The 27,547-nt window shown below is 43.1% G+C and overlaps 1 protein-coding gene across 30 annotated transcripts in view; it reads left to right on the top strand.

Annotated features, from left to right (window-relative positions):
• MAGI1 (membrane associated guanylate kinase, WW and PDZ domain containing 1) overlaps positions 1-27,547 on the top strand; it is a 338,357-nt gene that overhangs the window by 257,266 nt on the left and 53,544 nt on the right. For 14 of the 30 annotated variants that reach the window (XM_017826863.1, XM_017826859.1, XM_017826858.1 and 11 more), the window contains exons 4-12: positions 4,267-4,473; positions 6,801-7,011; positions 10,496-10,578; positions 13,678-13,716; positions 18,167-18,224; positions 20,485-20,573; positions 21,505-21,597; positions 24,446-24,628; positions 25,780-26,400. In XM_017826863.1, the coding sequence (XP_017682352.1) occupies positions 4,267-4,473; positions 6,801-7,011; positions 10,496-10,578; positions 13,678-13,716; positions 18,167-18,224; positions 20,485-20,573; positions 21,505-21,597; positions 24,446-24,628; positions 25,780-26,400 (1,584 nt within the window). The remainder of the gene's footprint in view (positions 1-4,266; positions 4,474-6,800; positions 7,012-10,495; positions 10,579-13,677; positions 13,717-18,166; positions 18,225-20,484; positions 20,574-21,504; positions 21,598-24,445; positions 24,629-25,779; positions 26,401-27,547) is intronic. The other 16 variants (XM_017826880.1, XM_017826878.1, XM_017826875.1 and 13 more) reach the window with 5 other exon arrangements.

Below are 27,547 nucleotides of genomic sequence, written 5' to 3'. Positions count from 1 at the left end.
CAGCATTGCTTTAATTCAGAAACTGCAGGACAGGGTGGAAGCTGCTGTAGATTACTTTCATTGATTGTGATCACTGCTTGAATTGGCAGAGGAAGAAGTGTTATGATGATGGGAACTTGTCTTATTGTTGTGATAAGCTGTTACCAAAGTCTAATTACTGTGCATGATGCTAAAATGTGTAAGCTACCGACACTTGGAGATAAGGAGATGAAAAGAAACCAACTCATTTCAAATAGCTCTTCTGGTTGGTTTTTTTTTTTTTTTCTTTTTCATTATTGTTATTTTTGTCCACTCTCCTGAGTGGTGCTTTAAGAGTGCATGTATTAAGTCATGGATTTGGCTGCAAAAGCTGCTATCGAACTTCACTTGTGGTTAAATAAGTATTAACCACCAAGGGACTGAATAAAATAAGGGTTAGTGAAAGGTGATGACAAGGGATTCAGTTAATGGTATGTGCATCTGCTGAGTGAATGCATTGTTATTAGCTATTAATTCAGTTGCTGTAGGCAGGATTCAAATGGGATTGAGAAGAGGGTAAACTTAGAAGCCCTGTTCCCATAGGAATTAGACATGGGAAAGTGCCATTTATGCCATGCTGGCTGCTTCAGAACTGGCATTTCCACAGAAAAGTAGAGGGTTTCCTGCCGCCTTGTTCAAGAAATCTCCTTTGTCTGGGAGACAGGCTGTTCCTTTCCAGCTTTGAGACATCCTGTTGGGGTCACGGTCCTCAGAAGTTTTGCGGAGCTTCACCTGAGCTCAGCACCCCGGGGAGTCCTGCCTTAACTACTGTGCTGACTTCAGAAAATGTTTTGGGATCCTCTGGGATGACAGATGCTTGTGTATGCACATGTAACATGCTGTTAATAATTAGAGCTGATTGGATATTCAGTACAAATTACACTGGCTGTGGAGTTAGCCCCTTCTTTAGGCTTACAAGTGGCTCGCAAAACACAGTTAAAGCATATTTTTAAATGTATGTTTTTTGGTAAACATTGGCAGATTTAATTTGAATGAATAATGTCAAGTCTGAGTGTTGTAAAACTCTTGCTGGGCTGTTCACTGTTGTTAATGGGGCACGTTTGGATTTCTGAGTCACAGGGTAAATATTTTCTCTTTCTGATTTCTAGGATGAAACATGAGTTTTGATGATAATTTTAGTTACCAGCCACCCCTAATAGTGTGTCTGCCCCCACACTCAGGCCCATGTGCCACATTTTCAAAAATAACTTCTTAGAGAAGAAAAATAGGTCTGACTGCATCCAGCAATTATGAGGAAAAAATAGTATTTCCTTTTTCTCTCATTCTCCATGTCACCTGGAAGCTGGGTTGGTGCATTCTTTTGAAGATTTTCATCATAAGCTGGGTTATTTCCCCAGCCTGTTTGTCCTTGTGTGAATCTGAAGGAAGAGCTGTGATTTTTTTTTTTTTTAGAATATTGACTCAGGCTTAATCTGCCTCCTGTGGAGAAAAAAGAAAAGTTCAGCCCCAATGGCTGCATTTCCCATAAAACCCACACATGCAGAGCCATGCTCAGTTTCAAATTCATATTTGCTCTTTTTATATGCTCATGTATACTTAGAGGGATCCTCTAAGATAGAACACTGTCTTCATAGAAAATAATTGTTCATTAATCATAGTGTCAACAGCCATGGCTGGTTGAAAAATGACTAGTGATTTCTGTGTAAGAAAATCTGAAATACTTTAGAGAAGCCTGTTTTTCTGCTGAGGAACAGCTCTCCATGGACTGTTAGGAACTCCAGCCTTGCTGTTGCTAGAGGAACTGAAGAGGAACAAAATTCAAAGATATAATCATATATTTCTCTGTAATTGGAAGAGGAATGGTAACATCTGTGTTATGTTCTTGTCCAGGGGAAATAAAATCCATACTATTAACATCTATATATCCCCTTCATTCACTTTCTTGCATCCATCCTAAATGATTTAACCATTTACAACAGACCACAAAATAGTGATGTGCAGTGCCATAAATAAAAGCTGTTTTCACTTGTATGGCACACACATGGCTCTCCCTGCTTAGCAGTTTATATCCTTAAAAAACACTTTCTTTTTTTCCCCTGGAAAAACAAAGAAACAACCTAAAAAAAGGACCTCAAATCCCAGAATAGCGTGATCATTCATGAGAAAGGCCAAAGAGGATAGGTGGGAGCAGGGTTAATTATCCTTTTTTGTTTGCCCACCTACCTTTGTATTTTCCCTTTGCACTCTCTCTCCTCCATTCCTCCTCTTTTTGTATAAAATAGTCCTGCAGTATGTAGAGCATAAGAATTATTTCTCTAGCAGAGACTGCAACCTGCTTGCGGAGCCTTTGTACCCATTAGAGGCTCTTTGCAGAAGAAGTAATTTCCTTTCCCCCATAAATTATGCATCAATGTACATTTAAGATTCTGAAATGATGAACAGAAGATGAAAGCACTGCGGAGTGTTGCTGCTCCTGGGGAGCTGAATCCACAACATTGTGTACAGGCTGGGACACACCTTGCTAAGGCAAACCTGCACGTGTTGCTGTCCTAGTACTCCGGCTGTAAAAGCATGGAGGGAGGAGCTGCTCTGACTTATCTGGCTTCAGATCTGTAAGAAATACTTCTTTACCTCATGAGAAACAGTGAGGGGGAAAGATAGCAACGTGTGATGTGTCCTAAGTGGTCTTCCCAGGTGGACTCTGCCAGTCTAAGCCAGGGTGATTCCTGGTCCTGATGATCTTCCTTCCTGGAGGCTCTGCTGCAAGATCTTGCCAGGCACAGAGGTGAGACTGACTGGCCTGTAGTTCCCTGGATCCTCCTATATTAAAAAAAGGGGATTGTGTTCCTCCTTTTCCAGTCAGTGGGAACTTCTCTGGACTGCCACAACTTCTCAAATATGATGGAAAGTGACGTAGCAACTTCATCCAGGTTCCCTCAGGACCTGCAGATGCATCTCATCAGGTCCTATGGACTTGTGCACCTTCAGGTTCCTTAGATGGTCTCAAATACAATCATCTCCCACACTGGCTGAGAAAATATGTACTGAAAAATTGAAAAATAATGCTGTCAGGTTATACATAACCTATGGAGATCGATGAAGAATGTAAATAAATGTGCATGTATATTTTAGAGAAGAGTTTTGCACTGTTCCCACAGCTGAAGCTATAGGGGAGGGCATCCTTTATATTTTATCGTGCAGAGGGTATAGGGTTAATTTTTAAGTCTACCCTTGGAATCCAAAGGTGGCAAACAAAAATTATCAATAATTCCTGAAAGGGAAAATTTTGGGGAGTTTTTGTAAAACAGTTATATATAGCAGAACATTGTGTAAAAAGTAAAAGATGCACCTTGCAATAAGTCTGAATTCCTTTAATACTAAGTGCTGCAGGAATAGATTCCAGACCTGAGGTTCCTGTGGAGTATGTCAGGGCAAATGAAGCACTGCTGTGGTGTGAAGTGAAACAGGGACAGTGAAATACCTCCGTGTGGTTCTGGCATCAGTGAACCTGCACTTATTCTGTGTTTCTTCCACAGTCACTTAAAATGACAGGGGAGCACTTTGCTCTGTTTCCATCATAGTTGGTGATGGCTGAGAGCTGTGTTTTTGTGTAACTGTTGGTGCATCTTTGTTCCTTCAAGTTTAACTTTAAGGTCTGGTTGTTCACTTCTACCCAAGTTGACCCAACTGCTGAATTTCCTCTTTGAAGAAAGCAGTGCCACGTGGTATCTTGTCTTTTCTCTCCTCTGACAAAGTTTTCTTTTAGAGAGAGAGAGTAGTTTTTGCTTTCTGAATTCAACATCCCCCCTAAAAGAACCTGTGTATTAAAGCAGGCCATCGAGCCTTTCATCACTTCTCTTGGTGATAGCAGTCATGAATTTTTTATTTTCTGCAGGGCTCACTCCAGATCTGCCACAGCATTGTGTGGGTGCACACATGTAAAAAGGCTACTAATTGAAATTCAGATGTAACGAGATGAAGTTTTGCTGTTCACCATGACTGCCTTTTGTTTTAGCCCATGTACGCTCAGTGCACCTAAACAATGCAACCATTGCTTCTCCTTTTAGATTCGACAAGAATAACTAAAAGGGGAAGAAATATTTCTGTGTCTGCTGCAGAGATGAAATATGCACCCCCAGAAATGGGAATGGCGTGCGTCAGCTTATTTGTTTACTTATTTGCGGGGAGGGGCAGAAATTTTAGTGGAACCGTAAAGAAAATAAAATAGAAACCTTGCTGCTATAAACTGTTCTCTTGTGAAGATGCAAATGTGTCTCTATTGCCTAGGTAACTATTATGGAACGCCCAAGCCTCCCAGCCAACCCCTCAGTGGGAAAGTGACTTCCACCGATGCTTTGCAAAACCTGCAGTCTGGCTCCAAGCAGTCGACTCCAAAGCGAACCAAGTCTTACAATGATATGCAAAATGCTGGCATAGTGCATACAGAGAATGAGGAAGAGGATGATGTACCTGAAATGAGCAGTAGCCTCACAGGTAAAGCAAAAATATCGTGGTCTGTCAATTAGGATACGTGGGGAAGGTTTCTGGAGGGTGTTTTGACAGGGGGTGTGTTGTTTTTAATGTGTTTTCTGCAAAGCTGTCAAACCTCAAACAGAGCTGACCAGCACCTGAATGGAAGATGTCCAGGTGTGAACAACCACACGCACAGTTGTGTCTTTCCAAAAAGGCCTTGTGGGATTGAGCTGAATGAGAAAGAAATGTGGAAAAGTTCAAATCCATTAGTGGCAGAAAGGTCAAGGAAGAGTTGAGCTGTAGTTGACAGTTATAAACAGTATGGAATGAGTCAACCAGGATTACATTTGAAATTAATTATTGCTGCTTACTAAATACATTGTTGTTCTTCCCCTTCCTTGCATCTAGAGCTGCCCATCACATACAGTTTCAAGGTCCTCTTCTCCAAGGTACCTTTCAGCAAATCTAGGGCTGCTAGCTGCAGGAATGAGATTTGAAGCTTGGGTGCAAGCTCTGTGTTTTGAGAAGGCCTTGTGTCCTGCTGAACACAGATCTCAGTCCCACCATGACTACCATGAAGCACCGGCTTAAAGATCAGTGGAAACGGTTGCGATCTAAAGTCAGGTGCTGTGCAGGCAGATTCAGAGCAAAACACTGTTGGAGATCCACTGAGTTCCCCCAGAAATCAGCTGGAAGTTTGTGAAGCTCTGAGGGGCAAGAGCTCTTCCCCATGTCCCCAGTTCTAGTATTTGTTAGCACTTAGAGCATTGCTTCCTTAGCCCAGTTTCAAGAATTGAATTGTTGTGACATGGCAGTAGCCTCAGCCTTTGTCATAGGGGTCTGATTTTGGGAGATAGCTGGTGGGAGATGCTGTCTGATTTCTTTGCTGCCCATCTCAGTTTGGTGCCCCTGAAGTAACTTGAGCATCATTTCTCTTCCTTGTTTTCCTTCACAAGATGAAATAGTGGAAGATGCAGCTCATTTGTCACAACGTTATCACACTCTGGCCCCTTGCCTTCATTAAATGGGCACAGAATCAAGAAAAGAGTTATTTCTCATATACCAAAGTGATTCCTTATGCTTATTTCACATGTAAGTGTGCTAGCCATATTAAAATGCTCCTGCTTCCCTAGAAGACCTCTCGGTGACTTGTGTTTTCCAGATTTGTGGCATGTTTATACTCTCAGTTTTAAGCTGGCGATGATTCACTCATGCTTCTTTATCTTGTCATCTTCTACCTAAAAATATCAAACACCAGGAAGGCTGAAAAGCAGGCACTGAGAGTACTGGTATAGATATTTTTCTTCCTGTTTCTCCCAGTTTATTCTGTTCAGTATCTTGTCTTTTGGTAATGGCAGCACACAAACTAGAATAGTGCAGGAGCTATTTCCAAGGCTGTGGGATGTGAATGGAGGATGTCCATGGTCTCTGGTCAGGAGAGCAGGGTTGAGGTCCTGTCTTTGGAGCCCCACTCCATGGGGACTTGGCAGAGGGTGACACTGATCTCTCTGTCTTTTGCTCAGTGTGTTGACTGCTGCTTGTACTGATATTCTCATGGGATGTACTGCCATAAATTTTCAATACCTGCAAGAACCAAACAGAGAAAATCCCTTTGGGAGACACAATGTTGATTTTAGAATTTGTCTATTGTTGCCAAAACCTTTCTGTGAAGGAATTAGGGGCACAGACCTGTTTCCTGGGGAGCATTCACTGACTTTGACTGGAAGGATATAATGATGAGCCATGGAGTAAACCTCCTCAGATAGCAAGAACAGGCACCAGTGAGCAGCAACATGTGGACACATCATGCAGTGCTGACATTCATTTTAATTTTTAATTTAAAATAACACACTGCAGCGAAGACATTCACCATTAGCTTGTTGACTTTGAGCTTCTGGCAACCTTCTGCATTTGTAAAAATCTCCCCTTTTGATCATTCTTCAAACAGGAAATTTTATTCTCCTAATCCCTGTCCCACAATCGGCACTGCAGGAGTGAACCTGTAAGCCTGCTCAAAAGCCCATTGAACTCATCTACATCGGTGAGCCCTGGCCTCAGACAGCTTGGAAGAATTTAGTACCTCAGCAGGGCCTGTGAGAGAGAACGTAGGAGCTGATCACAGCTCCTGATTTGTTTGGCTGGGGTCTGACTGGCAGAGTGTGTGTGGGCAAAGCAAGCTCGTCCCTGCTGGCAAGAAGACTGCTGAGGCTCTGCCCTCGGTTCATCTGTTGCTCTGTCTTGTGAATTAAAAAGCAAGGAGAGGAAGACTGCTAGGATAAACCTGGAAGGGCAAACAGGAGGAGAAAAAGACTGATTCTCACTTTTATCTGTGCTTGTTTATTCTACAGCAGAGTCTGGTGACCAAGACGAGCATAACGTGCATATCGTGAGAGAGACAGCCCCACCGTCTGTGATTGATAGCCACACCAACGTTCCCACCACGGAACCATCTCAGAACCTCCCTCAATACCTACCTCCTTCTGCCGAGGATAACCTAGGTCCTCTGCCGGAAAACTGGGAGATGGCCTACACCGAGAACGGAGAAGTCTATTTTATAGAGTAAAGCACATTTTTGTTGTTCTAATTCCATCTTTCTCCCTCTCCCTGGGCATAAGTAAACCTCCATGGATGCATTTTGTGTGTGTATGCGTGTGTATTAAATATTTAGTGTATACAGTTATGGTGCAGAGCTGTTGTTCTTTACTGCTTCGGAAGGGGGTTTGCATTTCCTGATTGGATTAACATCCAAATTACTCCCGAGTTCAAAGGCAGTGGGAATTGCTTGCTTTATGAGGGTAGTTACTTAAGCAACAGACACTTATAAAATACGGGCCAGTTGTTTTCATGGGTGGAATGAAAGCTCCTAATTGAAAGGGCTGAGACTTCACTTCTGGGCCTGCCTCTGTGCATAATGCAGCGGAAGGGGATTCCTCCAATTCCTGTGTGCAGGCAGCAGCAGAGCCAGGGATGGACTTTGTGTGTTGTCCCCTCCTCAGTGCAAATGGGCCAAACGTGTCCATGTGCTCCAGTGGTTTGCAGAAGGAATAGCTCAGTGAAGAGTAGGCGCAGTAAGTTTTAAACACAAGTACCTTGTGCTCTGCAGTCTTTGCCTAAGAGCTGAGTGCTGTCAGCAGTTTTATGATGATATTGATTTTTTTCATGCCATAAATAATAGTCTCTAATTATACTTGTCTAAATTTATTGAGATAGGAGTAACTTATAAAATAGGACCTATTAGTGGAAGAGATTTCTTGCACAGAGCTTAGCTAGACATTAACATTCAATTAGCCTTAGCAACTCAAGCCCCTAGCTGCCAAAGTAGAGGAGGGGGCTAGGAATTGATTTTGGATTTGATGGTCTGTTTAATGCAGTTGTGGAACCTGATATCCTCTGGGTACCAGAAGCCAGTGACTGGTTAGTGCAGAAGAACCTTCTCTACTAATTGCCCCTCTGGTGCTCTGGAGAGTTATGCTGGGTCAGGGCAGTAAGGGCCAGCAGTCCTGCCTCGTCATCAGGAGAGGGGACTTTTGGACAGGGCCATGAAAAGGTTCATCAGAGCAGGTTTTTCCTTGGCTGCAGTGGCGGGGGAGCACATTAGAGAAGAGTGCCAGAAGCTCTGAGGAGCTGGGATGACTGAGAGCACTCCAGCAGCCTTCCCCAGCTGGGAGAGGGCTGATGTAAAAAAAAAGGCCATTTTCCAGGGTGTTCTCAATTACCTGAAGAGGCTCCACCAACCCCCCCCCCAGTGTAAGCCAAAGTCAAGAAGGCACAGTGCTAATTCTCATCAGATGGAACTGAAATGTGTACATTAGCCCGAACGGGGCATTCTGCCCCTCACTGTGTCCTCAGGGTGCCTCATTCTTTGAGGTACTCTCTGGCCTTTATATATAGAACACAGCCTGAGTAATAGCCCATCCAGCCTGCCATTTTCCTCCCTGGAGGAGGACAGATGATGAGCACTAAATGCTGCCCAAACAGTCGGTTGCTCCCCTTTTTGACCCCACATGGGCCCCTGCTGTCCTTCCTTACAGGTGCTTCAGTCAGAGGTTCTGCCACTGATTTCCCCAAACCCATCCTCATGGCTGCTGAATTCTCTTGTGTTCTCTTAGCACTGCAGGACTGTAGCACCTTAAATAACTTGTCAGACCTTTTGCAGGAGAATTATGTATGTGATGGGAAAATGTAGCCTGCATACACAACTGCCTGTCTGACATGAAGCTCTGGTAGCACCAGCTGCTCCCTCCCTGCAGTGCAGATTGACCAGTTTGGGGGAACGTACACATGGGGCTGATTTTGTGCACCAACGTGTTAGCATGGATGCAGCACTGAATGACTGCAGTTCTATTAATTCTAAGGACACCCTGAGCCTGGAAACCATTTAGTTTGATTTGTATCAAATTAAGAGAGCGAGCTAATGAGCTGTGCGGACCCAAGCTGGCTCAGATGTCTGTACCAATGTCTATGGCATTTTGGGTATCAAGCCATGGTGCTGAAGGGAGCAGCATGAGAGCACCTGAGCTGCTTGCACAGAACCAGTGCAGGTCCAGTGGGGCCAGAGCTGTGTGTCAGATAACCAATCCTGATGTCTTGTAGCTGAAGCAATTTGGCTGTTGAGATACGTTTCTCTGGTGCTTTAATTGGGATTTTCATTACCCAGTATATCCCAGTCCCTCGTTACCCTGTGTGTAGATCTGTGCATGTTGCAGGTGTAACACAATCCTGTCCCTCTGAGTATATGATCTGAAAGGTGTTTAGCTAAATTTTCTATGCCTCAGCAAACTACACTGTTGTGAGCCTTTGGTTAGCGAGACAAAATTGCAAGAAATATGCAAATATTCTATTGCTCTCCTCCCACCGCCCTCTTTCTCAGCTAGACTACAGACTTGCTTATTTATAAGTTGGCAGACCCCCTCTGCTTTATCGCTGTTAATGTGCCTGACTTGCTGAATTTCTGCCATTCAGTTTTCTAGTTGGTGATTAATTGCTCTGAAACATACATAAGGATTAAACACGTTTGCTCATCCTGCCTTGGGAGGGCTGGGTAGTAGGATTTGTAAAATGAGGACCTTTTGTTTACTGACTCAGATCCCAGGAGCAGGGCAGTCCCCTTTTCTTGCAGTACAATACAAGTTTGCTGGTCGGTTGTTAGTTCCTCAGGGAATCACAGCCCTCTTACAGAGCCCTCATGAGAGTGTTGTGAGGCTAAAGTTCAGTTTGTAAACCTCTTTGAGACCTTGAAGGAGAAGTAAATAGCATTACTACGGTATTGAAACTTAAAACTGTTAAGCAGTGTTAAAGGCTAAGCTAGATAAGTGATACCTCGGGGACTGGAGGGATATCTTTGCAGGTTATGTCTAAGATGACACCAGGTTGTAGAAGAGGCATTATATTGCCAGATTGTCTGCTTATGCAAATGAAATTACGGGAGAAAATAACTTCTAGAGAAATGTATTTTAAGCCTGTTTACTATACAGCCTTCACCGCTGGGACTGGCATCATGATACTGTCAGGGGACTTGTAGAAAGGAAGAGTTGAAAGTAAAGCTGTTCAACTTCCATCAAAGGCTTTGGCAGAACATTTTTATTTCTGTAATTATAAAGTTTTCACTTTGGAAACTGTTTTTGACTAATGCTTAGGTCAACTCTAGACATGTCAAAGGTCTTTTGTAGGAACAAAGGTCACTGCATAGTTTAGGGAGGAAGGGAAACTTCTGTCTTTGGCTTAGAGACAGCTCTTGGAATTAAAAAAACAAGCCACCAAAAATGGAAGTTTGGAAATTTATAATATTGCAGCTTCTGTGTGCCTCCTTCTGGTCAGGAATGCTGATTTGTATGTTTTCACTTTTTACCTTTGTGTTTTCAATGCCAAGGTTCTTGTGATTTGGTAGACTAGTTTGGAAAACATCAAATTGTAGAGCTGTTTCTCTGGATCAAAAGTATGCCTTCAGGTCTGTTGAATAATAAAGAGGATATATACTTTTATGTCACGGATACTTCAACTCTGGTTTGTTAACAAAGGTCATATTTCCATTTTTGGTTTCCAGCCATAACACAAAAACAACATCTTGGCTAGATCCACGGTGCCTGAACAAACAGCAGAAGCCTCTAGAAGAATGTGAAGATGATGGTAAGAGACTAAAAATGGTGAAATAATAACGTGTTTCATCCCTTTCTAGGTAACTTTCTTCCTTTCCCTTCTATCTTTCTAATAACCTGTGTGTTCAGAAAGACTTCTTTTTTTAAGAAAAGGGTTTATCAGCAAGTGCATACAGACAATATCCGTTATTTGTTGTAAAGTCACTGTGGATGTAAAACAAGCGTTGAGGTGTCAGATCATTTAATGAAAATCAAGGAGGTGCTACAAGTAAGAGGCCTCTGTTTTTGCAAAGGCATTTGAAAAGTTACTGATGCTGAACAAGACTCAAAGCTGGCCAACATATGTGCTCCTTGGATCTCTGTGTAGGAGGGAGCGACTGGGTCTCTGCTTGATCCATTTGTGTTGCGCTTCAACCACCTGCTGTACATGGGTTGAAAGAGTTATGTTGTTATTTCCTTGTTTGAGCAGAAATAGTTCGATTGCTTCATTTCTACTGTTAAATTTTGACAGTCCATGTAGTGTTACGATTGCTGAAAACAAATTCCATTTGAAAGTGTGGATTTTTGACACTGAAAATTTACACTGATAAGATTTTGTATTCCTTGAGATGTTGGAAATGCAAGCCACTGTCCGATTTAGAGCAACCACAGGCAGGAGTGTTACAGGAGGTTCATTCCTTGCATCCTTTCAGAGATGCTGGAAGAAAAAAGGAATTATAAAAATAAATGCTTGGAAAACCTGTGTGGAAATGTTGCTCTACTGACCAGGAAAGGTGATGGTATTTGACTGCATAATTTTGGCTAACATAATGCTATCATAGTATCATGTCTTAAAAATGGAAGGGTTTGCTTCATCAGGTGCTGTCCTTATAAAATTAGTTTTCATAATATGATTAATCTCCTGCTAGTGTCCATCACCTCAGTACAAATTAAAATTTTATTTCAGGAAAGAATCAGCTCAATCCCTTTTCAGTAGTAGGTTCAACTCTGGCCTCCAGAACTGCTGTTATTATTTTTGCACATGCAGTTTTTTGACCTCTGCTTCCTTTCACATGGGAGATTTTGCATGATGTGAGAATTTACCTGTGCAGCTGTGATGAAGCAGGTCACCCACTTCCTAGTGCACAGTGCAGCCTACCCTCAAACCATGGGGATGTGCAAAGACCTGGCAAAAAAACGAGCTGGCCCCTGTTTCATGTCCCTGGCAACTGGCATCATTTGTCAAGAACTGGTAGAGGGAGCTGGGTTAGGGAAGGCCTTGCTCTGCCTCTCTAAGTGGATATGTCACTGGGTCACCATAACTGGAACAAAATTAAGTAATAACATATGTATGCAGGCAAAGCTCTCTCCTGCTTTTCTGGTTTTCTCTACCAGTGACACTCCCACTACATCCATGTCCCTGGTGATGCCAAGAAGTGGCACATGCCACTGTGAGTCAGCGTGTCCCATGCTGTGCCAGGGCAAGGAGCAGCTGGTAGGATGAGGGTACAATTGGTGGCCAAGCTCCTCTTTTAAACAGTTTTAGGTCTCACAGAAGGGAAAGTCTATCTCTTGTCTTCTTAGCAATTGTAAAGCAAACTTTGGAATAATTTATTTTGTTGGGATTAGAAACATACAGCTGGTATTATTTACTGTATTTCATTGAGTTCATGATTTTGAAGAGCAGTGGCATTTTTGTTTATCAACTCCTTAAAATCAGTTAATTTCATCTTCCCACACACCCCTTCACTTCATTCACTGAGTTGCTCATTAATGGATATTTTTAACATTCAGTAGTTAAACCAGTTGCTTCATAGTTACAGCAGTGCACTGCACTGCTTTACTTGTCTGCTCTGATCTTGCTTAGCGCATAACAATAATTATATTTCAAAAAAATGAAGAAGTGAGGTTAGTTTTGCTGCATCATAGAAGCTGGACAGTTTTTGGCAAGGATCACTTTTGGGTGTCGTTCCACTGAAGTCAGTGGGATGACTCCTCTGTTCTGTTTGGTGTGTGTGCATGTGAGTTGTCAGGCTCAATCCCATCCTGTTTGTGGACTTTATAAATGTTAGATGTCGTTTCAGATTTGTTTGGTTGCAGTTGCTTTGTGTTTTTGCTTCGTCAGGATATGTGTCCCTAACAAGTTTTTGCTTGTTTCCAGTTGTTTAGGGTATCAAAGGAAATTCCAATTTGTATTTCACACTAATGGTCCCAAACAACTGTTGGTAGAATATTTTGCAAACAGGTTGTGCAAGTGGTTTTTTGGGTGTCCGGATTTTCCTAAGCAATATTGTGACTCTACGTTTTCTGGTTGGTTCTGTCATTAATTTATGTGGCTTAAACTTTGCTGTATTAGGTCCAAGATTGTTTTTACCATCTTTGTTCTTGTTTTGTCACCATCTTTCATTTTCAGACTGCATTATTATTATTTATAGGCTAAGCAATACTTTAATCATCTGTGTCACTGTTAACTTATGAATATGGAGCAGATAATGATAAATGGAGCAACAGCGAATATTGATGGCTTTGTGTCTTTGAAAAAATTATGTGATCTTTGTCCCAGGTGCCCTGCTAAAACTGGTGCATTCCTATATATGCCTCACCAGTGCATCTGGACTGTAGTGAGGATCTGTGCCTCCAGTTAAACAAGGCACTTCATGCCTATGTTAAATCATCTGAGTAGGACAGTGAAGTCATTTGGACCTTGGTTGCACATAAATTTAGGTACTTCCTTGAAAATCTTGCTATGTTAGTCCTTATTTAGAGGCAAGGTTTTCCTCTCAGATTTCTTCATTAGTATTCATATCTGGCCTTCTGATAGATCCGTGTGTCTGCAGAATGGATTGCGAAGGTCGGACTGTGCAGATCTGAGGGAGAAGCCTCACTACAGTGAGAACAACACAAATGCATGATTTTGCCATATCAAGCCATGACATGGAAGTAGTACAGATGTTTTGAGAGTGCAAGAACCAGTTTTTTCATTATCTTCATCAGATCCATCAATATTCTGATCACTGAAGTGTGATAAATGGAAAGCTTGGGCTTGGTCTGTAGAAAATTAGTGCCGGTTCTGCTGTTTGCTGTAGGGAATTTCTTGCTTGGTGCTGGTATCTGAAATTTTCTTTTAATTTTTTCTGCTCTTCCCTTGGAGAAGAAGGGGTACACACGGAGGAACTGGACAGTGAACTAGGTAAATCATCCATCTCTCGTTTTGATGTTTGACTTCAAGTGCACTGTTTTAAGCCTTTAATTACTTACTTTCTCCTTTGTATCATTTTGCATCTTTCAGTTTTTTTTATTTCAACAAGCGTAATTTATCAGCAAAACTTCCCTAGCATTAATCTTTCTGTAGCTTCAGATCTACAGTGGTTTTCTTACTGACTGAGAGTTTGAAGAAAGCTAGAGGGCCTTAATCTTGCAAAGTTGGTTCAAAGCCGCTTCCTCCTGGACCCTGCAGAAGTCAGGGGCTTTTCCTTCGGCATCACTGGCTCCAGGAAAAAGCTTATAGGTGCTGAAGTTGGAATCAAGTAGCTAATGATGCTTTTTCACCAGGGCCAAAGATATTTCCCAGACAATAGAACCTGAGTGTGATTTAGAAAGTTTAAGTATTACATCAGATGCTTCTGCTGAGCTTGTGAATGAAGCAGCTAAAAATTTTGCCTCAGTCGGTGATTTTGTAAACAGATTATTTTCAGTGATGTGGTACACTTTTATTTGCTGCATCTTTTTGTGAAGGATGCTGTCTTGATATCTAATCTCAGCAGTGCTCATTGTGTTTATACTGATGGTGGAGGTAGTTGTTATTTCTGTTCAGCTATGCTCTAGTGCACTCGGAAAGCTGAAAGGATAAGAGGTTGCAGAGGATTTTATTTCCACTAGGACTATTATTGCTTTTAGAAAGGACTGTACTTACAGTTCGTACTTCTGCGTACTGGAGGAATTGTATTACTGGGGAATTAACCTCTGGTTTCTGTAATGACTTCCAAGTAAGTGTATTCTGCTCCCTGCTTCTGTGTGATGGATATGGCATCAGCAGCCGGCAGCAGACTTTTAACACTGCTCCAGGAGTGGTTCTTCTGAATAGTATGCCTGGAATAATGTTGGAGGCCTAACTTCTTTTCGAGCAAGAATTTGAAAGAAACGACAATTTAAAGAAGAATGCATTCTATTTAGTGGTACATGAGTGTTATGTGCAGCTCATACAAATAATCAGCAGCAGACCAAGTAACATTAGAAGTAGGTGGATGCACACCAACAACCTGCAAAAGGTTCTCACGAAGCTCTACACAGTGATTTAAAATGAGAGAGAGGATAAAAAAAACAAATTTAGAGGCAGTAATGAATTAGAAATGACCCCTTCTTTCAGTCTGCTATCAGGATCTAGTGCAAGAGAAGAGCTGAAAAAATAGATGCAGGAAAACTCATTAATTGATAAGCCTGACCCCAGTTCTGCAGGCACTTACGTACACAAGTGTTTTGCTCGAACATCACGAGATGTTCCCTTTGTTTTTGCTCGAACATCACGAGATGTTCCCTTTGTTTTAATGCAGATAAGCTTTATTGAGCTCACAGCCCATCAATACGCTGTTGAGCTGAGTGTTGAAATGCTGCAGTGTAAAGAAAGACATTTTCAAATTACTCAATTCGTTGCAGCAACATTAGGGAGGTGGCATGAAAACTCATGGTTAGTATAAATTACTCGGTGACACATATTTAGCTCCTTAGCTTATCGACAGTTTTTGTTCTAAACATAAGGAAATTAAAAAGTGGGGATTTGCAGAGCTGCTTGTTTGCCAAGATGTGTTGAATATGGAGTAATAGGCCACCTCTTTTCAACAGAAGGTTGAACAAAAGGACACACAAATTTACCCTTAGTGTAGAATTTATCATACGTGTGGGCAGACCCTTCTGGCCTCACAAAGAGCAGTAAGAGCTGAATGTGCTGAGGTTCTCTCCAGCTCCTTCATAGTGATGCATGGATGCAACTCAAATACCTGGTGGTTGGAGAAGTAGTGTTTTAGGAATTCATCCAGCCTCTCTGTATGTAGGGCAGGATACTAGAGCATCTCAGTAGGAATCAATGTATTTTTCCCAGGCTTAAAATTGTGAAATTAGATACTTGTCCATTGAATTCACCTGCTGACAAATGCTCTGGGACTGCAGGGTGCTGCATGGATGTACCGAAATAAAAGCCATATGGCCCACTCAGGCTCCTAATAATGCAAAATGTTTTTGGAAATCTCGTATTTGTGATAAAAATCTAATGCTTTGGGTCATCTTCAGTTTGGCAGGAGAGATAGAGAAGGGAGATGAATAATTTAAAGCAACTAAGAAGCTAGACTGTGCAACATGGCTATGGAGAATATTGCTTTTTGCTTTAGAGAACTTCCAGAAGATGGTAGAAGTCAGAAAGTGCATCTACATAATCAATAAGAAATGTGTTAAAAGCTGTAGTTTTGTATATTGTTACCTCTGAAAACATAGAGATATGTTCCTTAAATAGAAAGCTGCAGAGATAGTAAACTGTAAAGATTTTGGCATAATGCCATTTTTGGGGTTAGGAAAGTGCTGTTTTTCTAATCTTATGTGAAAATGCTTTAAAAGAGAAAAAAATAAAATTTAATATCAAAATCTTTTGTGAACAGAAGAAAGGCAAAAAAAAATTTGCTTAAACTTTTAAAATAAAAATCACTTAATAATCCAAAATAGACAAAATACATTTATCAGGAAAGCTGTGGAAAACTCATTTGAAGGCATTTGTACATTATTTCCCCCTTCCCTCATTGACTTTTTATTTTTCTTCCACCTCAGCTTGATCTCTTTACCATTCTACTTTCACCATAGTGAAACAAGCTAAATGGCTGCCACAACCTGTGATTTTCCCAATCTCCTGCTAGGTCTTAATTTAATTGCACTGAAAATCTGGAAGCAAGTCCCACAGTGTATTCACCTTATGGGACTCCTTTGCAAACCTGAGAGTTCCCTTTGCAAAAAGACTTTCAAGATTGGCCTCTAGCTTTCTGGTTTTTTCTAACATACACTTGCAGGGTATAAAGGAATATCTATTTCTGAAGCGCTTGATCTGCTGATAAAATTATAGAGTTTCTTCATGCCCAAAAGTTAGCATTGGCTTGCATTTAATGGCTTATGTCTCAAGGAATCCAAAGATGTTCAACCCAATAAGGATAAAAAAATGATAAGAATGGGAAACCTACCTTTTGTCTGCAAATAAGGGATATATGGAGCAAAACCTATGAAAATTGATTTCATCTGATCTCCAGCCAATTCTGAACACAAACATAAACTTTGAGTAATTAGTCCATGTGTGTTTGTATAGATTCTGTTCCTCTCCAGTCTGGAGATATTTCTGTCCTTATGGCAATGCTATTCTAGTTAATGGGCCATTGTTGATTGTATTGGCTCAGCAACTGGTGCCATTAATGAAAATAAATCTTTGCATTTGATAATAAACAAGCATAGATTGCTATCAGTCTTGACTATTTCATGATAAATTTTGAGGAATTAACTTGCATGGGGTATTTGAACTTGTATTATCCAACAGTGTTGCTTTCTTTAAAATTTAAATGAATGTGCAGGGTCTGTGGGACTACATGTGCACAGTCCATGGTGTGGTAGAGCCTTTTTCTGAGTTGTTTCTTGGTATGACACAAACACACCACTCTGTATTGTTAATAGGACGATTATTTCGTTATCCACAGGCAATGGGAACATTATGTTTAAATGAGTGGCACAAGGATCAGGCCCTTAAGTAATACATACAGCTTTAATAATCCTCAGTTGGATGCTGAAGTGTTTTTATATACATTTAGTAATTACAGTTAAAGTACTATATGCAGTCTAGAAAATCAACAGGAACAAAAGTGGATACATTTCCAAATGTTAACTTCATCTTCAGAACTGGTTTTTTGTTAATTATGCTAATTAAGAAAAGGAAGTATCTGTTCTATGTGACTGTGGCAATGTGTTCTTGCGTTAAGTGCTATGCAGTGAAGTACATCTGTGTGTGCCAGCCACTTGCACGGGTTCTATATGCTGAGTGTTCATGTTAAATTCACTCTGGCCTGTTTCAAGATGTGTTTTGTGTTGAGCTCGTGGCTGAGCAATGCAAATCCCAAAGAGAGGAGTAAAAAGATCCTGTTTTCAGCAGTGGTGAGCATGGGTGGCTTGGCCCTGGTATAGGAGGTGAAAGTGCTCTCTGTCAGTGGGCTACAATTGCTCGCCATAGTCTCACACACCTTCACAGGTTGGTGTTGAAATGCCCCTGGATTGTCGCCTGCATGGACTTCCCCTGCAGTGCTCCCTCCAGAGCCACTGCCCTTGGTGGTGAAACCAGGAGGGTACTTGAGACATGCCCAGAACATTGTGAATGAGCATTTGCTCATTTCATGCAAAAAGGAGATAAAAAATGGGCTAGAATGGTCTTCTTCCCAGTGAGGTGTTAACCCAGCCCAGGGAGCCCAGGCTGGCATGTTGGTGCTGTGCTGTGCCAGCCTTTCAAAGGAGGCTGTGATCATTCTGAAAAGTGTCTGAAGCAAAACCTGAGCTACTGATGAGTTTTGCAGCTGCCTGTCAGAGAAAAACTGCATCGGAGGCTTCAGTAATGCTTTTTCTATTTCCAGAGTTGCCTGCTGGTTGGGAGAAAATTGAGGATCCCGTATATGGTGTCTACTATGTAGAGTAAGTGCTGCTCCCTGGTTCTGGTGTGGCTGTTGGGTGGAGGAAGACTTTCCTCACAGTGGGCTCTGTGCTTTGCTGGGACCATCTCATGCCAAGGAGGAGGAAACCCTGGCCCCCTTACAGGCTGGGGGTGCTATAGGGCTGGGGAGAGGGCAGTCATGCCTGGACATTCTCCATCTATCCTGGAGTAGGAGTGGGCTCAGGGAAGACAGGAGTGCCCTTGGAGGGGGTTGAGCTCAAGGAAGACAGGAGCAACTCAGGGTTGGGGTGTGCAGGAATCCCTATATCTCACAAAATACTTCTATCCAGAGAACATTAACAAGTGTGCACTTAACTGAGCTTGATCCCCTTCATACAGTGCCATGATCAAAATACAAGTGTGCAAAGCAGACACCAATTCAGTTGTGTCAGAAGACACTCAAAAGGAGGAATGGTGAAGCTGATGTGACCAAACAACCACAGCAGAGGTTCTTGCATCAGGCTGTGTTGTTGGGAATAGAATTACAGGTTTAATGGGACTCTCTGTGGAATTAGAACAGCTTCTCCTTTATCTAGATGTCCGATCGCTCCTTTGGGAAACCAGAGATCTGAGTTCTGTTTCATCACTGACCCCATAAAATGAATTTTTAATTATGTGTATACTCCTGTCTAGTAGGATGGCTTATGATAGTCCTCAGAACAGATATGGAATACAGTTTCTGTCTGCTTTGGCTCATTTCTGACCCTACCATCTGTGCCTAGGGAAACAGGGTTAGCAAACTGTGTAATTAAGGCTTGACATTTATTTACCAAAGACATCAAGAATATTTTTCAGCTATTAAATGCCATGCCAAGAGGTCTTTACAGCATTTTTCCCTGTCACTTTATATATACATGCCCATTAGTTTTGTGGTACTCCTTACTCATTGAATTAAATCTAAAAGTAACAGCAATAAGACATAATTTTATTTTACTTACTTTCTCTAAGCTATCAAGATGGTTATAATTTTAGCATTTGTCTCTGTCCCTTCAATTCAGGCACTCTGTTATTGCATAATAGTTTTTATTGAGACACAATTGTATCATGAAAAAGTTTATATCATTTTTAAAATAGTTATCAATTTTCTTAACTTTCTGAAAATACCTTGAGATGAGAAATCTTTTACAGACCACATTAACTTGTTTTTATTTGACTAGCTAAATATTTTTCCAGCGATTTGATATTGATCTTTAGCAGAAAAAAAGTTCTGAACATAACTCTCTGGAGTGCTTCTATCACAATTACCTGAAAAATTGGTTGGTTGTTCGCGTGTTGGGTTTTAGGTTTTTTTTATAAAGACACATGGGATAGGAGACAATGTAATAGCAAGTTCTTAATAGGAAACTTTACTTTGGATACAAAGATGAGCTTTAAGCTGATATAATTTTCTAAGGTCTGCCTGCTCCTCTGCTGCAGAAAATCACTACTGAAAATGGCTCTTGAACAGTTGATGAACCATAAGCTGCAGGGAGTCCCAGATGTGCCCCCACCACGCCAGCATCTGTGGCTGGTGTTCATCACTTGGTTTCATAAAATGGTTAATCCTCTTGTGGAGTGCATGGCTGGTCTGCCATGCTGGGGCTGGGCTGCTTTTTTTCATTTTCCTGAGATTGGTAAGAAGTATTGGCTCTCAACATCTCATACTGGTCAAAAGCTGCCTAACGAGTACAGCTGAAATTTCACCAATGCTGGTTTCCACTGGGAGCGTTTGATGGTGGCTGATTCTGGATAGATTTTGATTCATTTGGAGCCCAGCTCATAGCGTGCACCCCTGCAGATATTTTTAAGACACCCGGTGTGCATTGATCAGATCACTGACAGATATCATTACCAGTGGTTGGGGTTTATTTGTTTTGTTCATTTTTAACTTTGGTGAGCCAGGGAAGGACTGCACCTCTGGGAATCTGATTAAAGCAGGGATGCTACAGGCCTGTCTTTTGAAATGCAATCAGACAGAGCACCTTTTCTCCTTTAATCTCATTTTTCACAGATAGATCACTACTTTAATGTGTTTGGAGGAATTAGCCATTCCTACTCAAGACATCATATCAATACTGGAATCCTCTTGTTTTTCTAAATACTCTTTTTGGCACTACTAGGTGAGCCTTGCTCTACACTCACTGCTGTTGGGTTTGTTTGGTGTTTTACTCATTTCCTCAGAAAGAGGAGTTTCATGCCTGGCCCTCATTCCTTCTGTTTGCATAAAGGGTTTCCTAATTTATTGCTCTCTTTCATCTCCAGCCACATCAACCGGAAGACACAGTATGAAAACCCAGTTCTTGAAGCAAAGAGGAAGAAACAGCTCGAGCAACAGCAACAGCCTCCAGAAGGTTGGCACCCCTGAGGGCATCATGGTTGGGGTGTTCATGAGGGAACGTGCCCTCCCTTGCCATGGCAGCACCATGCCAAAGTGTTTGTCCTTCCTTCTGTGTCCTTAGTGTTTAAAGGCAAAGTCATGTGCACAGGAAGTGTTGTGTTTGCCCTTCACATAAGATGCAGCAAAGGAGAAAATCTAGACCATATTATAACCACTTAAACAAAGAAGCTTTCAGGCTTGTTAGACAGGAAAGATTTTTCTTTAGATGTCCTTTATTTCTGGAAAGTTTATAGCCTTCCCAAAACCAAGTAAAACAGATGTTTTCCTGTTTAATCTGCTCCATCAAGTAGTTCAAGTAGATGGTGGTGTTCCAGTCTGCACTGGGACTCAGGCTGTCAAAGGAGATGAGGAGTGGGCATTTACATGCACTGGAAACCCCTCTACACGAGAGATTTGTTAACCCAAGACCTTTGGAAGCTGTCAGGCTCTTACATGTGAAGTAATTTCATTATTTTGAAAGACTTTTTTTTCCCCTCCCCTCCCCCTTCCTTTTTTTTCTTTCTTACTTTTTTTAATTTATTTTTTTTTCTTCAAATGCATCCCAACTGCAGTGAGGGGCATGTGGCATTTGGGCTTGTTCTTAGGTGCCATGAGTGCCATGGGGAATAGATTTCATTTAAATATCAAGTCCACGTAGATGCAAATCAAGAGCTTGAGGTAGGATGTCCCAGCAGATAAATCAGTTGACCTGGACATAGAGATCCTCCAGAACTGGTTTTTGGACATCCCTTTCATTTCATTCCCTCTGTCTGTGACTCTGTTTCCTCTCTTGCCATGCTTCTCACATCTCCTCTGCCTGAACCCCACACTCGCAGCATGTGCTCGTGCAGCAGCTCCTAGTGCTGTTGTGAAACAAGTAACATTTCCCTCTCTGCCCTCTCCAGAATGGACAGAGGAGTGTCCATCTCTCCCACCACCTGCTGCTCCAAACCATGTTTCAAACAACCAAGAGGCAGTTCGGGAAGCACCAGTGCAAGGTAACAACCTTGTTAAACGGGTTGTAAAAGAGCAACAAGGTTTTTTTCTAAGAATGAAATTCCTCGGCCACCAGCAAAGGCAATATTTCCATCACTAGTGTCACACACGAGGGCATGTGCCTGCTTACCTGAATTCCCACAGATTTTGAGACTAGTTTCAAGACCACATTTTTTGCCGAATGCAAGAGGCAAATGAGATCACATTCATCAAGAAAAGGATTGTGGCTCCTCTGCATGAGGAGGGAATGATAGTAGAGTCTGACGTACTTTGAAGTTGTACTTATGTACTTTAGGCTATTACAGCCTTATTTATTAGTGTCAGTGGTCTGTGTAGCCGATTGCTCACAGACCAGTTGCTTGTCTTAAGTAACTAAAGAGACAGGATATGAATCATTCCTGAATTTGCAGCATGAGCTGAAGCAATGCCAGGTCAGGTCGCCAGCAAGGGCAGTGAGTTCCACTTGTACCTGCTGCAGTAAAGTGCTCTCTGGTTACAAGTGGTTGTAAGCAGGCTTCTCTTTGACTACACCTAAATTGCATAGAAAGTGAATGGCATTGTCCAGGTCAGAAGGAGCCAGAGCCTGGGGAAGGTGAGAGAGGGGGCATCTGGCTGGAATGCATCTTCCTGGCAGAACTGGGAGCTGGGAAATGCTCCCATGCTCGGCAGGTCAGCTGTGGTCTCCAAAGGTGGGCCTGGCAGGAGTGCTGCTGTGCCAGGCAACCTTTCCTGCCAGGAAGAGCCAGGGAATGCTCTCTGCAGCAGGTGGCAGCAGATCAGCCCTTACAAAATAGACATGAGTAATTTAGCAGTATCCAAAGCCCCCAGCACATTCCTATGGGGTATTAGAGTACATTAGAGTAATCCAGTCTGTCAGCAAGGAAAAGCGTGGGAGGTCTGAGGATGGTACCCTGACCACCAGGCATCTGGGTTTAGGCATGTTATCAGAGTGCCCCAAAAACATTGATCTTCCTCAGGGAGACATCTGTGAAAGCCAGCTCTGCCTTTTCCACTGTCAGGCTGATGCAAGGGCTGCCCAAGCATCTGCACACAGTGATGGAAAGGGCCCATCACTCGGGTCCCTTCCCACTCCCAACTGCCAGCCACCAAAATGTGCAGCAGCGTTACAGGAGAGCATTAACCTGTCTCAGCACCACTCTGAGTGATGTGTCCTGGTACCTGCTGATGACTGCTCCTCTCTTTCATTCCTTCCTCTTCCTTTCTCAGCACTGCTCCCTCTTCTCTTGCTCCCCATTTGCAGCAGCTGTTTCCAGCTTCCATATCCCCCAGCCCTGTGCCCAGAGGTTTCCATCTCTCCCCTTGATGGCACTGCTGGCAGGGATGTGGGCACAAGGACCCCTCCTTGTGCCCCTGGCAACACTCTCCCAGCCTGGGCTTTGTAGATAACACTAATTTAAAATGTGATCCCCTCCCAAATCCTGTAGGTGGGACATAACCTGTGGTGCTGCTGTCCTGTTACTGCAGGGCAAGCTCAGCCTGTATCTGTAGGCAGACACCAGGAAGCTGTGCTTGTTCTGTCTTTTGAACCAGAAATGAGCCCAGGACCAAGCCCCACTGCAGGCTGTTCTCAGCTATGTTTGTTACCTGAGACATTGGGTTGCACTTTGATAGTCAGGGCTTTTTGCAGATTGGAGTCTGAGCAGAGCATCTGCCCACAATCTACAGGATTACTGTGTTCCTATGCTACCCTTCAAAGGCAGAAGACTACAAGTCCTCACTCTGCCCCCTCATGAATAATCTTCAAATATACATTTTTTTCCCCCAGTCAAAGGCTTATGAGTCTCAAATCCCCTCTCTCTCCCTCGAGGTCTCCTTTCTGAACAGAGGCCCACGGCAATGCTGCCGAGGTGTTTGAAAGTGCGCCAGCTCTCCTGGCTGTGATACCCACTGTTGATCCTGGAGCTGTCACCAGAGGGCTTAGTGGCACAGCCTAAGCATTAAAAACAATTAAAAGTGCAAAGGTGTTTAGTGTTGGCACTGTGAAGTACAGCAGCCATGATCCCTTTTCCAAGCCTGTGCAACATGCTTTGCAAGGGTGCACTTTTGTCTGTGCAGCACCTCTTTCCCTCTGAACTATGCTCCCAGAGAGCATTACCAGCCCTCCAGCACAGCTGCTCCAGTCCTGGGCCGCTCTTTGATCCATACTTCACACTGGCAGTGTTTCATCCACAACAGGCAAGGAGCAGAAAAGAAAGAGAAAAGGCTTCAAACAGTGTCTGAAGAACAACATCAACGTCTTCCCCTTTTTCACCAGAGGAGGTCACAGGATGGTAGGGGTGGTGGGGCTGAGGGGTTGTACTAAAAAATATCACTGTCTTGCCAGAGCTCAGAAGTTGCTTTTTCCTCAGTGAGTTGGAGAAGGTCAAGTGGTGAAAAGCATAATGATGTTCCTTTCTGCAGAAAATCTTACTGCAGACTCCTGTAGGAGGCATTTGTGCTGCCTCCGCCCCATCCTTCCCAGGATGGACATAACCACCTCAGGACAGAGATAAGACACATATCTAACCAAGCATTCCCAGCTTTAATATATTCCATTCTTTAAAGCAGCATGTTTTCCCCTTTGTAGCCTTCAGGCTTTGGTGTGCACGACCACAGCTAACAAAGTGCCAGGTACTGGGGTTTTTGTTCACACCTTTTACTGCATGACTGGATCCAAGGAGACGGGTGGAGTTCCGTGAGATGAGAGGATGCGGGAGTGAAGTGCAGTCCTGTCCCTGCACACCGCTGTGTTTGTCTGTGTACTTGTTAGAACAGGGAGGGACAGAGGAAGAAGAGATCAAACACTCTTACCTGCCCGTTTATAGATTTTTTTCCAAACTCCCTACACAGGAAAACCTTTTTTCACACGAAACCCTTCTGAGTTGAAAGGGAAGTTCATCCACACCAAGCTAAGGAAAAGCAGCAGGGGTTTTGGCTTCACCGTCGTTGGAGGGGATGAGCCAGATGAATTTCTCCAGATCAAAAGTTTGGTGCTTGACGGCCCTGCAGCACTGGATGGCAAAATGGAAACAGGTACCGATGCTTTATGTCAAAATCATCACCACCATTTTGATTTATCTTTATACAGCTGTTTTTATGTGCCTTTCATAAAGGACTGTAGCCCTCTTCCCCTTCTTGGGGAAAGGCATTCAGCTTTCCCATCAGCAAGCCGGGAAGTGAGATACCCTGAGAGGGATATGTTCAAAATCTTAAGGCACTTAAGGTGTTGGAATTTCAGATGTCAAAATATCCAACTGGGGCTCTTCCAGCTCCTGCTCTCCCCTGAGGAGAGAAGCCGGTAGTTGTGGGGTCCCACATCAGGCTGTGGATTACTGCTCCCCACTGTGACAATGGATGATGGATTTTTGTATGGCTGCACCACTGTGTTTTTGTCTCTGCCGTGCTGCTTTCCCCTTTCCAAAGTCACTCCCAAGGAATGGGCAGAGTAGTGGGCTAGTTTGCATTTCCCTGTGTGGATGCAACAAGGGCCAATTTATTTTGTGAGAAATCAGACCCAGGGCGATGGTTTAGTGGTGAAATATGAAATACGGTTTAGTGGTGAACACGGTCGTGCTGGGTTAATGATTTGACTCGATCTCAGAGGTCTTTTTCAATCTTGATTCTATGAAATCTTAGGATTCATCTGAGGTCACAACTCCTCACTTGCAGGTCGAGCGTCACAGCATTAAACATCCCTGTTTTGTAGCCCCAGTGTTAATAAAATGACTCATAACTTATCGATACCTAGATTTTAGCCTGAATTATGAGACATGACAAGTGGCACTGTATTTGAGCAGTTGGTATTTGAGAGCCTTCTGTTACAGCTCTCAGTTTTGTTTCTATCATATGTCAGTGTAGCACAGTGTGAAACACTGAGAGCCGGACTTCAAAATAGCTGTTAAACGGGCCATATACCATCATTTGAATTCATTAATTTCTTACATGAGCCAATTCCATTTTCACTTTCAAAAATGTTTATGTACATAAAGGCTTTATGCAGTGAATCCTCTGTGTGCAGGGAGTTCTTGCTCGCCCAAGTGTCGCCACCCTCCTTCCTTGTACTGAAATGCTGCTGCTGCCTGTGAGTGGCACCTGTGGATGCTGCAGATCTGCTCTCAGGCTCTAGTCCTCACCTTCCCGGGGTGCACAAAATGTATGTGTTTGTGTATCTGTGTCCTCTGCAGGGGACGTCATAGTGAGCGTGAACGACACCTGCGTGCTGGGGCACACTCACGCCCAAGTGGTGAAAATCTTCCAGTCCATCCCCATCGGTGCCAGCGTGGACCTAGAACTGTGCCGAGGGTACCCCCTGCCCTTCGACCCCGACGATCCCAACACGAGCCTGGTCACGTCCGTGGCAATTTTGGACAAAGAACCGATCATTGTGAACGGGCAGGAAAATTATGACTCCCCAGCGAGCCACAGTAGTAAAACAGGGAAAGTAAATGGCACAAAGGAGGCGAGACCCAGCAGCCCAGCTGAGGTCTCCTCCAACGGACCCCATGGGTACCCCAATGACACGGTCTCTTTGGCATCTTCGATAGCAACACAACCTGAACTCATAACTGTGCATATAGTGAAAGGGCCGATGGGCTTTGGGTTTACTATAGCAGACAGTCCCGGTGGGGGCGGCCAAAGAGTGAAACAAATTGTGGACAGCCCGAGGTGCCGCGGCTTGAAGGAGGGCGACCTCATAGTAGAGGTCAACAAGAAGAATGTGCAGAGCCTCACTCACAACCAGGTGGTGGATATGCTGATTGAATGTCCTAAGGGAAGCGAAGTCACGTTGCTGGTGCAGCGAGGAGGTAAGTCTTCAAAACTGCTTTAAAAAAATTTCTTCTTGAAATTAAAAAAAAAAAAAAAGGCATGTCATGAAAGATCTGCTCTGCTCTCCTAAGCTTCTCTGGGGAAATGGTTTTTGTCCTGAGGTGTAGGAGCTGCCCCAGGTTGGCAGTTGTCAGGTCACTTAGATGGTTAAAATTATTTATTGTGTGATGCTGCGCTGGCGAGGGTGCACAGGTTCCCATGGGCACAGGCGCTGCACACATCCTCTGGGAATGGGCTGAAAGGTGCTGTGGTTACACGTGTGGCTACACCTTTACTTGCATAACAAACCCCGGTCTCATGCTTGTAAAACTTGAGTGTTTTAAATAGAAGATGGTCATTTCTTGAGCTGTTCTGGGCGATGGAAAAGGCTGGTGATATGTCCTGTAATTTGAAGTGTTCAAAATCAGATACTCAATCACTCTTCACTGGGGAAGGTTACACTTGGGATACAGCTGGGAGTGTAGGAGAGAATTTAAACTTCTCCAGGTTGTAAGCAATTTTTGGACACATTTGTTTGCTGTGCACTTGGGACCGCTGCTCATTTTTTGTTGCATTGCTGAGGCCACCAGCAGGTACAAAACCCATTCCCCAGGCAATATGTCTGCAGTCCACATGGAGCATGGATGGCAGGTAGCCTGTCAGCAATCAGTCCATCCACGGGAACTCTTTCCCTACACACAGTAAGTGTAAAGTAACCAGAGGAAGCACCCTCCACCTCTCATAGCACACTTTTATCCTGTGGATTGAGATTGCTGGAATAGGGTCAAGCTCACAGGGAAACTCCAGGTCAGCTGTTGAGTGCAAAGTCAAGAGCACAGGGGCCAACTCTCCCTCCCTCTGCTCTGGCACTGTCAGTGGGGATCTCAGAGGAACAAACTCTGGCCTCACTGTCCCATGCAGTGGTTTTTATGGAAGACACACACATTGCCTCACAGGGATGAGCAAAGTTAAGCTAACGAGTAGGTGCTGGACACAACCTCCAGTCAGCTCTGGGAGGAGTGTGTGCAATAAAAGTACTTTTCTGATTACTTTAGTCTAAAGTGTTTTGATTGTAGTTAGTGAGCAACAAAAGCCAGCCCATTTTAACCGAGGACAGGTTGCTTCCTGAATTTACAAGTCTGGTTT

The sequence above is a fragment of the Lepidothrix coronata genome, unplaced genomic scaffold (assembly GCF_001604755.1).
Source record: "Lepidothrix coronata isolate B3197 unplaced genomic scaffold, Lepidothrix_coronata-1.0 Scaffold131, whole genome shotgun sequence".
NCBI classification, from domain to species: Eukaryota; Metazoa; Chordata; class Aves; order Passeriformes; family Pipridae; genus Lepidothrix; species Lepidothrix coronata.
This window is presented reverse-complemented; position numbering and strand designations above follow the sequence as displayed.